This window comes from Amblyomma americanum, chromosome 7, assembly GCF_052857255.1.
Source record: "Amblyomma americanum isolate KBUSLIRL-KWMA chromosome 7, ASM5285725v1, whole genome shotgun sequence".
Taxonomy (NCBI): domain Eukaryota; kingdom Metazoa; phylum Arthropoda; class Arachnida; order Ixodida; family Ixodidae; genus Amblyomma; species Amblyomma americanum.
The window spans coordinates 99,717,262-99,731,259 of NC_135503.1; the positions used below are offsets into that span (position 1 = coordinate 99,717,262).

General features: G+C 45.1%; 1 protein-coding gene across 1 annotated transcript in view; it reads left to right on the forward strand.

The window, feature by feature from the left end:
* LOC144097361 (glutamate receptor ionotropic, kainate 2-like) overlaps window positions 1–13,998 on the forward strand; it is a 66,419-nt gene that overhangs the window by 47,583 nt on the left and 4,838 nt on the right. The window contains exons 9-12 of the mRNA XM_077630100.1: window positions 5,968–6,081; window positions 6,903–7,106; window positions 9,246–9,754; window positions 13,384–13,582. Of these exons, the coding sequence (XP_077486226.1) occupies window positions 5,968–6,081; window positions 6,903–7,106; window positions 9,246–9,754; window positions 13,384–13,582 (1,026 nt within the window). The remainder of the gene's footprint in view (window positions 1–5,967; window positions 6,082–6,902; window positions 7,107–9,245; window positions 9,755–13,383; window positions 13,583–13,998) is intronic.

Below are 13,998 nucleotides of genomic sequence, written 5' to 3' on the forward strand. Positions count from 1 at the left end.
CACGCCGCACGTGTCGCGGAACGCTTTTTAGCATTTGCGCCATAAGAGTGACATGTGATGGTAACACTAATATGCCTGCCCCAAACACGCGCTCTTTTCCAAAGGTGGACAGAGACCAAACTTTGTTAAATCATAGCGTGAAGCGTAATAGCGTTTTTGAAATTTAAAGAAAAAACTTACAAGGGTACTATAAAAGCCATTACAAACCTTTACCAGCCACCAGGAGTCTTATTCTAATATTTCAGAAGAATACAATTTGGTTACCAACTCACTAGAGAGCATAATTCACCAGTTTTTTTATGCACACCTAAAATTTTTTTAAACTCTACGAAACCTATCTTTACAGCTCTCAAATCCTACGTTTAATTTTTTTTTCTGACGAACTGCGGCTAAACGCGCTGTAAGATTTTCTTCTCAATATGGTTTCCTTTTGGAACACGCATCTAAGTTCACTTCAGAATAATAAACTTTTTTTTTCTGGAGAGTGCCGTGATGATGAAGTGTGTGCAGCGAAGTGGATATCTAAAAAGGGGAATTTCTTCTTTCTGGCCTAGATTGTTTTTCTTTCGTGCTAAATCTTACCCCTTGTCGCAATGTGCCGTCGGATGGGGTGTATTAGAGTGGAGAGACGTGCTTAGAATAGATGGCTCCTTCAACGCGCCCGCGTTCTTCATACCGTGGCTTCTCACTTCTCTTTCTGCCTATGTGGCTTCCTTTTGCGTTTGAGAAGCAAGTGTTCTAGAACGGCACGTCGTTTCGACGCAAGCTGCGTTCCCGAAGCCCGTCGGCCAAGTGGCGAAAGGCACGCGAAAAGAGGTACCCCCTAGTGCATGAAAGCTTCTTGCCAAGAAAGTGAGAGAAAAAACAGCAATGTTTCCTTTTTTTCTCGCTGTAACATCAACTTCTCATTTTGCATATACTTGTATTCGCGCTTTCATTGAGCGAGAGGTACTTGGCGAATGTCAGAAGCAAATGAAAGCGGCGCAGGTGCGGCGACGTAGAAATGGGGTCTTTGATGCTCTAGAACCGACAACAAATCGAAAAAAAATGCCTAGCGGAGTGGCACACTTGCGAAGGGAAATGTAGATCAGAATAGGTAAGCAATAAGGTTAAAAAAGAGGAAACTACTCCTGTAATCTCGTGAGAATCATCACGGGATAAGCACACATTAGAAACTAAGCGGAACATTGGGAAGATGTCTAATTTCCGAAAACAATAAAGGTGACATAGAAAACCTAAAGGTTGACTACACCCCTTTTAATGGTCATGATTAGCTCGAGTAAGTTCATCAGCTTCATCTGCAATTGTTGCATTTGCTTTGAAGAATGCTGCTGAGGCGCAACAGTGTGTGACGATTGTGTTTTATATCTAAGAGGGTGTCAGCGAGTGCTGTACAGTAAAGTAAGAGCAACGTGTTCCCACCGACTTTAGCATATTGTCGTGCAGCGCTTGTTAGGGCAGCGTATCGGGGGCGTTCATCTTTATTTGGAGCCGCAGCACATTTTTGGCTCGGGCCTCCAGGACACGTGCAGCGGTCGGAGCACGGCGCTCCAACCCGGTTGCAGCCATGGCGCCCCGGGATGAGACTGACGTGCCACTTCCAAGCTGGTGGCTTTATAATAACTGCATCGATTGATAGGTACCGTGCCGCATCTAACTCCGGAGCGACACGCGCGTAACTAGCGGCGGCGCGCGCGTCCACAGCGAGAAGTGTTCAGCGAGACGGCAAAGTGAATTCGCCGGAGCGGCATTCAGCAAAGCAGAAGTTTCACGGTACGCCGGTGATGTTATTTCAGGCACGAATAAACTTTGTAAAGAATAAAAGAAATTCTTGTGCTGTTGGCCGCAAGAGCACTCACCGCAATTCACCTAAAACCAAGTCATGCGTTCATCTTTCCGAGCGAAAAGTGACAAGGAAACGTTGTTTTGATTCTAGAACGGAAGTAGAGCTGTTACTTCCATTGCGATTCCGTATCGCACGGCTGGCCCTTTGAAATATCTCGCGCAAGATAAGAAATCTTTTTCTCTCTTGTAAATTTTGTGGTCAGCTGGAAAGTGCGCCTGCAAAAAAAAAAGTCATTGTCTACTGCGCTCGCTAATGAATCATATTTAGGCGCCTCTACCGAGCACAATATGCGCCTCTTGCTCTGCGGCTGCTGAACAAGAAATGCTTTCTCTGTTTGACTGTTTTTTAAGCAGCGCATACTTTCGTGTATGCACTTTACATTTTCGCCTTTCAAATAAAGGCGAAAGAGGTGCGCGGGATATTTCTAGTCACGCAACATGCTACTGGCCATTGCGTCACGTCATACCACATCTCTGATCAATTCTTAGTTTGACTACCCACCTTAGTTATAGTTACGGGGGGAATCCTTTCATCTTTTGAATTTACTTTGCTCTGGGTGCTCACGGAGAGCTCGACCATGTTCTCTGGAGCTACTGCGACAAATTTTGAAGCGAAAGCTTCACTACGCAAGATTTTCAAGAGGGCAGCGCCAGTGTAGTCACGTGGTAGGTCCTGTGACCTAGTGACGTCACCTCAATCTACTCACCGTGGCAGGTGGCAACTGCCCCATCGGCAGTGTGCGACGCAAAGGAAGCTTTCGCTTCTCACCAGGGTTAGCCAAAGTTTAAACAACGGCTAGATTTTTTTATATATTTCTGCTTCTGTATCTCAGAGACTGAGACATATTCAGCAGATACATTACACAACCATATACAAAGTACACAAACCTTGCGTGAAGTCCTGTTTCTTCGGTACCAAAATTGCGCCATTCGACATTCTGGCTACCATCGCTTGTCCCGTTTAAACAGTTATATTTTGCCTTCTTGATTGTTTTCGTTAGTAAAAAGGTGTTTACACTCTCCCAATTCTTCGCCTCGCAAGAGTTCATTCACGGCGTACCTAATGCCTCCAAAATGCATGAGCACATACTCGACAATCACCGGCGGCAGTCGCCAGAAAGCAGCAACATAGAACGCACCGCGCACAAAAATAGCTTAAAAGAACTGCCATTTGCCTTTTGTCGTAACACGCAATGTACGATACCATGAGATAAATTAACCTCACACACATGAAATATGAAATGTAAAAGCTTATCACTGTTCGCAAGAAGAAGATTTCATAAGGGCTGTTATTAGGTTCTAGTTTGTCTGATTTGGCCACCTTTAAAGATTTTGAGTACTCTTTCCTGCAGCTTTGTATTCCCTATGCTCGAGGGTGACTAGTTTTGGACAGGGTGTCACTCCTCTCCAAAAAGCTGCCAAAGCAGCGGCATGTTTGCATTTCCCTAGAATACTAGCTGCCTTGCAGCTATATCTTTCTTCGACCAGCTGCCTGGTCGGTGGCATCTGTGTAAGAAAGAAGAACCGTTAAAATCTTGCCTAAGTGAGCAAACGAATATTCCTTCAAGTTGATTGATTTAGAGGGCGCAGAGACGTATGCTTTCGCAATGCACCGGGCCGACGGTTCACGCCAGTTTGCGCCAAAATGTCTTCCAAACCGTGAACATGGCAGGATTAAAAAGGATTGATGCCTTTAGCCAAGTTTCCTCCTCGGAAAAAAACTTGTCAGCCCAAAACCAGACGGAATCCTGCTTCTATAAGCAGCGGTGCGCAGGGGCCTGTTTCCATATAGACATGGAATATCGTCTGCTACGGCGCGGAGCCACCTCAGTCGGGACGCATAACTTGCCGCTGTTGGCGTAGAGAACCTCTATGCAAGCGCCGGGGTGGAGACAACTTCAGTGGCGCCACCATAATGAATCACACTGGATCAGCGGCGCTACGTTTGTAACGGCGCCGTTCATGCTTTCGGTGCGCTTCAAAGTGCTTTAACTTGAACGGCCTTTTGCAGCGAGAGCTACATTGGGCTACCAGTCGAGCATTTCGCGGTACATGGGAGAGGCCAGTTGTGATTCAATATGGCGGCGTCGCTTATGTTGTCTCCACCCGGGAACGGCGGAACCCTAGTTGGCGCTGAACGGAGCGCCTTCGGTGGAGGCGCCTGGCGGATGCACGGTGTCTATACTGCGCAAGCACGCGGAATTACTCGCCAGGCAATCATTTAAAGATGTTTTTATAGTAGAGTTTCCAGGCGTCGCACTCCAACCGCAGCCCTATCTGATGACGCTGAAGTCAGCCCGATAATTGAGGCGCTGGCTTTGTGGGTGGGAGATCAAGTGATCAAAGGAGGAAAGGAGGAAGATGGGAGTGAAAGAAGAAAGGCAGAAAGGGGTGTTGTAGTGCTGGCCTGCTGAATAATTTCGACCATCTGGGGATCTATCATCGCACACCACGCAGGGGCCTTTTGCGTTTCGCCTCCGTCGAAGCGCAACCGCCGCAGACGACGACCAGAGCTGAGTAGTGGAATTAACATTCTCTCACTGAAAAGCGCATCTCATCCGCTCCTTTGAAGAGCATCTCTGTATGCTGTGTGCTTAGGCGCATCTAGCGCTGACCTTCACTGCACACTAAACGGGATCATACTTTCATTGCTCTTCTTTCCTCTACGTGAGCTGTTTCCTTATTATGTAGATAATGTATTTTGGCTGATTTCTTCCGTGAATTACTTCTGTATACCTATTTATCTAGCCGCTATCTGCATTGGCGTTAGGTTCCAATGCTCATTTCGATTTCTCGTGTCTCTCCTTCTCGCATAATCCACCTAGAAATTATGAATTATGTACATTAACCAGCAATTAATAAAAACAAAAACGTTTCACAGGCACATTGCCATTATGTAGGCTTCTTTATAGACGAAGGGCATATGAAGGTGGGCGCACCGATAATTTCTCAAAGGTCTGCGTCAAGAGACCGATTTATTTTGAGTGGCCTCGTATTTATTTCCTGAGCGGTCTAGATGCGGGTGTTTCTTGGGTTGTTCAGTCTGCGTATGTAACGGGGTATTTGGTATTATAATGTTTATGGCGCTTCTTCAGTTCCCGCCCGCGTTTATGCCGCCTGCCAGGAGTGCCCGACAATGGGGCGCTGCAAAGACGCATATATATTTCAGTTTGGTATTATACTATAATATTACGTCAAGACCTGGGCATGACTGACAACAACAAAAACTGAGTACGATATTCTGCTTGCTAAAGCGAAGAAAATATAAACATTTAGTTGAGCCGCACATAAACACAAATAATTTTCCGAGTGTTGAAAATTCACAAAGCAACAATGAGATATAGCATACTCTGTTTTTGTGCTACGCCAAAATAATAAAACCATAGCTGCAGAAGAAACTGCAGCCGTTCTGCACGTTAAAGGTGTGTACCTCTACAAAATGCAGCCGACATTTGGCGTAATTTTTTCTCTTATCTTGCAGTGCGTATTTTTAATTTTGCATTGTGATGGACACTTGTTTCTAACAACGGTGAGGAAAAAGAAATATTTCTTTTCACTTTAACTGTACCCAAACAGAGGGGATCTCAAACGGCGGAAAATGATTATTGATGCCTGGCCATTTCGTTCGGAAGCAGACGCAAAATTTTTGCGAAGAGCACCGTGTTGACGCCGTCTTTCGCGAAGTGCGAGGCAATTTGCAAAAGATATTTGAAACTTATAAACGCGGGAACGTATTTAAAGAGTTAAAAGACTGCACTGCTCATTCACAAATCAATTGTCAGAAACAGTGCAAAAGCTTCTCATAGAGATTTACAAAAGAAACGGTGGAATTCTGGAACAGGGTGCGGAGTAGACATGCAGTATCCGCGAAGAAAGCTTTACGGGTCGACACCTTTACACAAATGCGTTGTTTTCCCAGTAGGAAAACCAAATTTGAAGGCTAAAAAATTTTGTTTATCAACAATTAGTTGAATTCACACAACAGGAGCTTCCGAAGCCCATCGCTGATAACTTATTTTGCGGTTTTGCGGACATGATAGACCCTCCTTTAAATGCTGCAAAGTTATTACCTGTTCTGATAATTATTGGGGTTCATGTATGCATTATGTTGGTGCTCTGCAGGTAGGAACCTGGAGCGCCTCCTCCGGACTTCGTATAACGCGAACTGAAAAGATGTTCCAGGAGGAAATACTAAACACTCTGAAGAACAAGACGTTCTTGGTTACCACATTACTGGTTCGTACATTTCGCTCCATGTCTTGCATGAACGTAATGGCGTACATATGTGCCACTTGTCTCTTTTAGAGATGAAGTAGAGAAGATTTGAAAAGCATGGTATTTAAAGCGCAGTTTTTCTCAGCTGCGAATTTGTAGCTCGCCGGTGAAAAGGAGCAAAAGTCTTTCCCTCCTCGCCAAGAATCCAGAAATTATCAACTTACAGTACTGCTGGTAACAGAATTGGGTGGGCTAGATTAATAAATGTCTACTTTAAGTGTCGGTTAACTTTAAAAATCAGCTGTGCGCAACTGACGTTATTAGTGGGAAGACAAAATCACAGGCCATACTGCTGGCATAACCGAGTTATCGCACCTTTATTTTAAAAAACTTTTGTTTGCAAGTAAAGGAAACATTTCTTTCCCTCTATACGAAACGAAAAAAAAGTTTGCGGAGTGTGCCATTCGTATTGGTTACATGGATGATTACGCACACTCTCATAGAAAACAGCTAACGAGGCCTTTTAATGAACATGCAGATGACAAGAGAAGTAATATTTGCGTCTACTGATGACATACATTACTCGCAAAGTGCACATGCCTATCAGCAAATATGGTAGTGTGTATACAGTTTCTTCTATGGCGAAAGGGCGAAAGGTATCTGTGGTAACCCTGACCTGCAATGAACTGGGTTGTTCACAAATACAGAAGAGAATGCAATGAAAAAAAAAACACGAGCTCGACCAGTCTTTTTAAATACATTCGAAATATGGCATCACTTTCTGCATGCTCCTATTGTTTACTTCCATTCAGAACTAAAAGCCCATGTCATCCATCTTTCAGAACGCGCCATATGTCATGCTCAAGGAGTCTGCGCACAAGTTGGAAGGTAACGACCGCTTCGAGGGTTTCTGCGTGGACTTGCTCAGGGAGATGGCGATGGCGCTGGGCTTTCGCTACCAACTGAGGCTTGTCAGGGACGGAGCCCACGGCAGCCGCGACTCAAAGGGTCAATGGAATGGCATGGTACGAGAGCTCGTCGACAGGGTGAGTGCTGTTTGTCGTACGTGGATTTATCTTGGGCATCGTCCTGATCATAAGAATTTAAATCCTAAACTCCAGGAGTTTGCTTTCTCCTCATTGGTCCCAGCCACTTTAACTCCGTACAAGATTCTGGTACTACCTTGACACCGTAAACGGCATGAGGGAAATAATTACTTAACCGCTTACAAAAATATTCTACCAGGACTTGCACATTTGTCTGTATTTATTCGAAGTCAAGACTCCCAGCTTTGCTTCTGAGCCTAATAGTATGGTACTTGCGAGTACCCAGAAACAGCACACCTCTTCATTATTTTGTGGCGTGTAGAGAACTTTTAGACTAACTACTCCGTTCCTTTGAAACTTCAGATTTGCGCTGGGCCACACAGTGCAAGGCTCGAGAGTAAAATGCAATTTTAAAGTGAGAACTATGACGTAAAGCGCTGACAGCAAAAATTTTGGTTCACGTGGAACAATAATGAGCTTGGTTTGCCGGGGCATCAAATTTAGGTAACTTTCTTGAAAACTGACATGAACCCACTTCTAAACCTCTTGAACTTTCATTGTATTTTTTGTTTTCTTTGTTCTCGCTTTATTTGACTCGTGTAGAATTTCATTCTTGTATACAATTGAAATGGTGCGAAAGGAACGGACGTTATCATACCTACACCTCACAGTTCCATTACTAGTTTCCGCATCACACTGGCGGCGCTGCTAACAGTTCGATCACAGTTGGGCGTTCGGTGCCAACAGCAGCTGCCACCAGTGCCCGGGGTGGTTTGGGAACAAAGCAATCACTGGATATGAGGGCGATATTTTGCAGCGTCTTTTAGGAACCGCACAAAGAGAAATATGCAAGTTCTTCGCTGCACTTGCGGATTAATATACTCCTGAGTGACATGCCAAAACTTCGATACATCACCCCTTTTTATGTTTGCTCTGTGTGTATGCCTCAGATTACGCATAGAGAGGGCACATCTTGCAAGAATAATTCGTCGGAACTTTCATGCTTGCAATGAGCGGCGCCGGATTTGTTGCTCCTGCAACAGCCTGTTGCTCATCCGTCTTTTCACAGCATTCCGGCTGACCTCCAGTGTCATTTGTCATCAACCTTAATATACTATTCCATCGAAAGAACACTCTTCACCGGTAGCATCCCGTGTTCTGGTTTCCTTCTACACGAGTGCCGAGTTTTATTTTAATTAGCTGTGATTGTAAGCACATATTCTTCGGCAAGTTTTAAAAATGTCCGGTTGCGCGCTTGCGCTGTTTTCAGGTTATAGAGATATCTCGGTCCCTGTCCTGTGCTCATTCAGGCATCCAGCGACTAGAATTGACTTTTCCGCCTAACCTAAATACGTACAGCTGGCCAGTATTAGCTACAGCTCGCAGCAGGGTATAGCAGTGCAATTCGAAAGTTACATGCTCACTTCAATACCAAGTACGAAATATAAATGCCGCCTTTTATCTCAACGTCAAGCGACGCATCTCAACAACCTCAGAAGGCCAAAACAACGAAGTCTACAAACATGATGACTTGTTCGAGAAAGCCTTTGCCCAAAATACAAATGACCTATCATTAAACGTCAGGTAGAAGATTTAGACGTTAATGTAATGTCAGAAGTTCGCTCATTTCATGGTTTGAGAACCGAGCAGGCATGAGTGAGTGAAAACATAGTGTGCGTGACAAAACCGTTTTGTGTATTATGCTCGGGCAAATCTAGAACGCAATATAAAGAGCGCGCAAAGTGTCAGCTATCGTAGTCACTCCGATGGTGCCTGCTGTACACCTTGAGACCTTAATACTCTAAACATTCGGAAGAGTCCGGGCCTCGTGAACATCGCCATGAACAGTGTATTACCTTCTCTGCCTTGTTGGCACAACTTCTTCGTTTGGAACGTTGCAACGTAAAATGTGGGGCGTTTCAAGGCGTAGCACAAGTACTGCGGGTGAGAAATACTGCCATTTCGAAACATGTATAAATATATCGGAAACAAACTGAGACCACGAGCCTCACAAGCAGCCTCCTCTTCCTTGCTCTACACTATTTTCCCATATTTATCCTTTGCAAGAGAGAGCCCATATTTACACTTTTTTGCCTTTACGTGTGCAATTGACCCAGGCGTCTTCATATGCCGATGCAGGAGGCGGACCTTGCTATAGGCGATCTGACCATTACCTACGCCCGTGAGCAAGTGGTGGACTTCACCATGCCTTTTATGACCGTGGGAGTGAGCATCCTCTACACGAAGCCGCAGCAAGAGCCTTCTCTCCTCTTCTTCCTCTGTCCCCTCACCACGGGCGTGTGGTTGCTCGTGGCAACGGCCTACGTCGTCGTGAGCATTTTGCTCTGCTGCGTGTCTCGCGTCGAAACACTTCGGTGGAGCGTCAGGTGCGCCTCTGCCGGGCGTTGCTGCTGTTGCGGCAACGAAACTAGGACACGTTCTGGTGTGTGCTGTGTGGGTGGGGGTCGGGCCGGTCTAGATGTTATAATGGTGTCTGGCACTAGTAAGGTGCAGCACGAAGAAAGGATATTTGGTGGTGAAAAAACAGATTGCGAGAAGCCAGTGGGAACCAGCCACTTCACGTTGCTCAACAGCCTGTGGTTCACAATAAGCGCCATCATGCGGCAGGGATGTGAGACTTCACCGAGGTGAGTGGCGGCGCATGTGCAAGAGTGCTGTAGTGAAGCTATCGATCACAATCCGATTTAAAACAAAGTACAGTTTCATAGGACGCTTAGCGGAAGTTGCAACAAATCGCTTGACCTTGGAGTAAAGCTGTCGCGATTGGGGTTTTAGGGGCGTTACTCTTCAGACTGGCGTTTTGTCGGCCTTGCAATGTACAGTCGTTATCTGAGCCACCCGACTTTGGTGCTTAGTAAGTTAGCTTTCCATTACTGGATCAAAAAAGGGCTCAAAAGACGAAGAAACAGAAATACGGGCACGCGGTCAACTTCCTTCGACATTGTTTTATTCATGCGAGGGAGTACTTCCTCTTTTGATGTTTTTACGATCATGTAAAATATAGGGAAGCTAGCAGTCGTTAGCTGCATCCAATTTGCTAGTTTTTCTTGTTATTTTGCATTGTCATCTCTCGCACTGCATTGCACCTTCTGCTTGGACCAGGCTTTTGCCTGCACTATAAATAGCTGACTAAATAAATGAGCGCTATTATGGCGTGCAAGAGGATGGATAACCAAGCATTGCTGAAAATAAATACTACTCGGTTCACTGTTTTCTGTGCTGCCTGTCATATCACTCGTAGAAAGCGACAGAAGCCCTTTGTTGCCTCTCTGTGTAGCCCTTGCCCACTCACTAGCTTTGTGTACCTAACCGCCCTCAGGCTAATGACGTTAGCTAGCGGCGCTCCTCGCCGCGTGGCGCATGCAGCGGGAAGAGCCACATTTTCCGTAACCAACGAAGAACAAGTGCACCCGCTTCTGTAAGAAAAAGGATAATTTGACAAACAGTGGCCATATTGAGCCACGTCGCGAATACTATAGAAAACGTCAAGTGGCACCGCAACCTGAATCACGAAACTTGGGCGCTGACCGGAGCCCGGCATTTCACAGATGGCCGGTGATCGAGGCATCCGCCAGGCTCCCATTTAAAAAGGAATTATCTAAAAGAAATAGATTCTTGTCTAATTGTACCTATGAATTGGTAATGGCAAAATATAAATCCCAATTTGCTAAACCATTTTGCCTTAGATTTTATCTCCAACTATTTCCGAAGCAAGTGTTCACAGGAGGTTTTCACCAGTTCTGTGAACACCTCCTTAAACACCCGGTGGATAGTGCTGCAGCGATCTTGTCTACCTGCCTGACAACCTTCATAATTGGCATTTTATTCCTTTCCCTCCGAAAGACTGTGGTCGCTGTGCAACTGCTGTACATATTTTTGAGTACCTTTACATATTTCTCTTTAAAAATCCTGGTTACGGAAGGCATGCATAAAGGCTGATGTTTCAAATCAGTCATATGCTTTCTCATTATCTATGATGGTCAACAATGGAACTTGGTTCTCGGCTAGTTTGTCATTCATTTTTTGAAAATTGGATGCAGCACTATGAACAAGAACACACAGAGAGGACGACACAACAAAGAAGGAAGCTAATAACTGGTTAATTTTTCGCTGTTAATAGCGTTGTTGCCCCGCCGCGGTGGCTCAGTGGTTAGGGCGCTCGACTGCTGATCCGGAGTTCCCGGGTTCGAACCCGACCGCGGCGGCTGCGTTTTTATGGAGGAAAAACGCTAAGGCGCCCGTGTGCTGTGCGATGTCAGTGCACGTTAAAGATCCCCAGGTGGTCGAAATTATTTCGGAGCCCTCCACTACGGCACCTCTTCTTCCTTTCTTCTTTCACTCCCTCCTTTATCACTTCCCTTACGGCGCGGTTCAGGTGTCCAACGATATATGAGACAGATACTGCGCCATTTCCTTTCCCCAAAAAAACCAATTATTATTAATAGCGTTGTCAACGCTGTTAGTTGTTAGTAGCGTTCTTCTTTGTTGTGCAGTTCTCTCTCTGTGGTCTTCTCAAAAGCGCTGCTTCCAATTTTCAAGGTATGAAGATCGTATTGATGTTGTTTAGAATCACGGAATTTCTCCATCACCGCAATGATGAGCTGAATATGATCTCATATCGAGTAGCCCTTCTGAAAGCCAGCCTTATTCGTTGATAGAAATCACATTTTTCCCGGTTTCTACAATCTACTGCCTTCGTAAATAAAATATACACAGCACACCATAGACTGCACGGTCTTTTATTTTTCAAATACTTGACTCCCCCTACTTATGCGTTATAATGTTGTTAGCGTTCTCTAAGAACCCGGCAGTCTCGAGGTCGTCAGGAACAGCGCCTGTAAAGTGGCAGGTTTTCCAGCTCAACGTTCCTATCGCCCTGCAAAAAATCTGCGGTTACCATATCCTAAACAGCCATTTTTCCCTTTCAATTTTATGTGGAGCTGTCTTTACTGCCTCTTTCGTTGCCGACAAGACGTACAATTTGTCCACACCAGTGGCTTCATGGTTAGCATCGTGTTTACTTCGGCTACTGTAAAGGACTGTGTGGAATCCTGCGGCTACAATAATGATTTGATACAAATTGTAAATTGCATTGCTTTCATTATGTCTGGAGGGAGCCATCTTATTTTCCCCAAAACGAATTTCCCCTCGGGCGCTATTAGGCGACCTCCTTTTTTTAGAGCATTCAACCTCCTTTTCCCCTTATACTTCCTTATTTCGTTTACCGTGCGGAAGCAGATCGCCTTTCACGGTTCTGCTGAATCTGTGTTATGCTTGGAATTAATGACTTTTGCTCACTGGCGTTCGTTAATCAGAACTTTCGTTTCCTTTGAGAGCTTGCAAGTAGTTAACCTACCCCCTACTTTCCTACATTTATCGCACACACCATAATGATACTTGTTCGATCATAACTCGCTTACTAAACAATAGAGTCATCGTCTTCGGTTAAAACGGAGTATCTGGTCTGCAATGATATCCTGACATTTTGTTTTCCTCTTGCGGCTAACTCGATGAAGTACCTCCTCCTCATTACTTTAATACATTCCCTGTTAAAATCAAGGTTATTTGAAGACTTCACCTTCCTATGATCTCTACATCTCTTTTTGCCGAGTGCCTGCTCAATGTGAAGATGCGCGCAAAATTTCAAGACTTTTATAATTACTCTCACTGTACGAGTTTTTGCATGCCCATTTCCGTTTCTCTCGTTTGCGGAAGAAGGTATTCATTATCCTTTAATTCTGTTTTGCTGCACGAACATGTGGAGACATGCAGAGTGCACCAAGTGTCGTATTTCTATACGTCAAAGCCCGCTGTCTGATAAGTAATAAGTAACAAGAATTGTGTTGACCATGTGTCCAGTTCAAGCACTTATAATTCCGTTTGAGAAAGGCTGCTGTATTCGACTGAGTTCATAGGTCGCATATATATTTCGCCCGGACATTACCACAATATGATATTCTTACGGCCGACATGCAGTGAAACAAAAAAATCGATGACACAATAGAAAAACGTTATAGGCAACAATGAACGACTTTGAAGGCGAGACGCTCAATTTGATTCGCGTGAGCCTAGTCAGCCCAAGTAACCTGCATCGACGGGAACAATGAACAGCCCGAAATATTGCCCTGATATTGCAAACTGTATCCCAAACATCCCTTTGACTTGGCCTTATAAAATTACTTCTTCTTTTCCTCCACTGATGCTCTGTGTGGGGAAAACCATGTGCCATGCAAAAGGCGTACCATCTATTTTGCAGGTCGGCGCCAACGCGCATCATCGCTGCCAGTTGGTGGTTGTTCTCCTTCGTTCTGGTCTCGTCGTACACGGCCAACCTGACTGCTTTCCTGACGCGCGAGAGGCTGCACTCTCCCATGGAGAGCGTAGAGGACCTGGCCAAGCAGAGCGAGGTTCGCTTTGGATGCGTCCGCTCGGGGTCCACGCAGGCCTTCTTCAAGGTAGTTCGCAGGACAAATACGTGCACTTGTCGCGTTACAGCTGAAAAGACTCTCCGTCACTACTCATGCTATGGATATCAGAGGACAAAAACCCTAATTAATCTTGCCAGATTATGGTTGTCTTGGCCCACTGGTCACCACTCCTTTCAAAACAGTTGCCTAAAACTCATGAACGCATCGCATTTTCCTCCCCACACTCCTACCCAATCATTTCTCCTTTTCTTCCCTTAGTTCACACAAATTTTTTAGTAGGTTTTAGCTGTTACTGAATGATAGGGTGAAACAGCTTCTGCATGCTTGCACCTTAGTTCACTTCCAGGAATGGCGATTCCCTAAGCATGAAATAATGATTGCCTTTGATGTTGCGCAGTGGAGCCCGCATATTTCTAACTATTGGGCTTATCGACCACAACAAT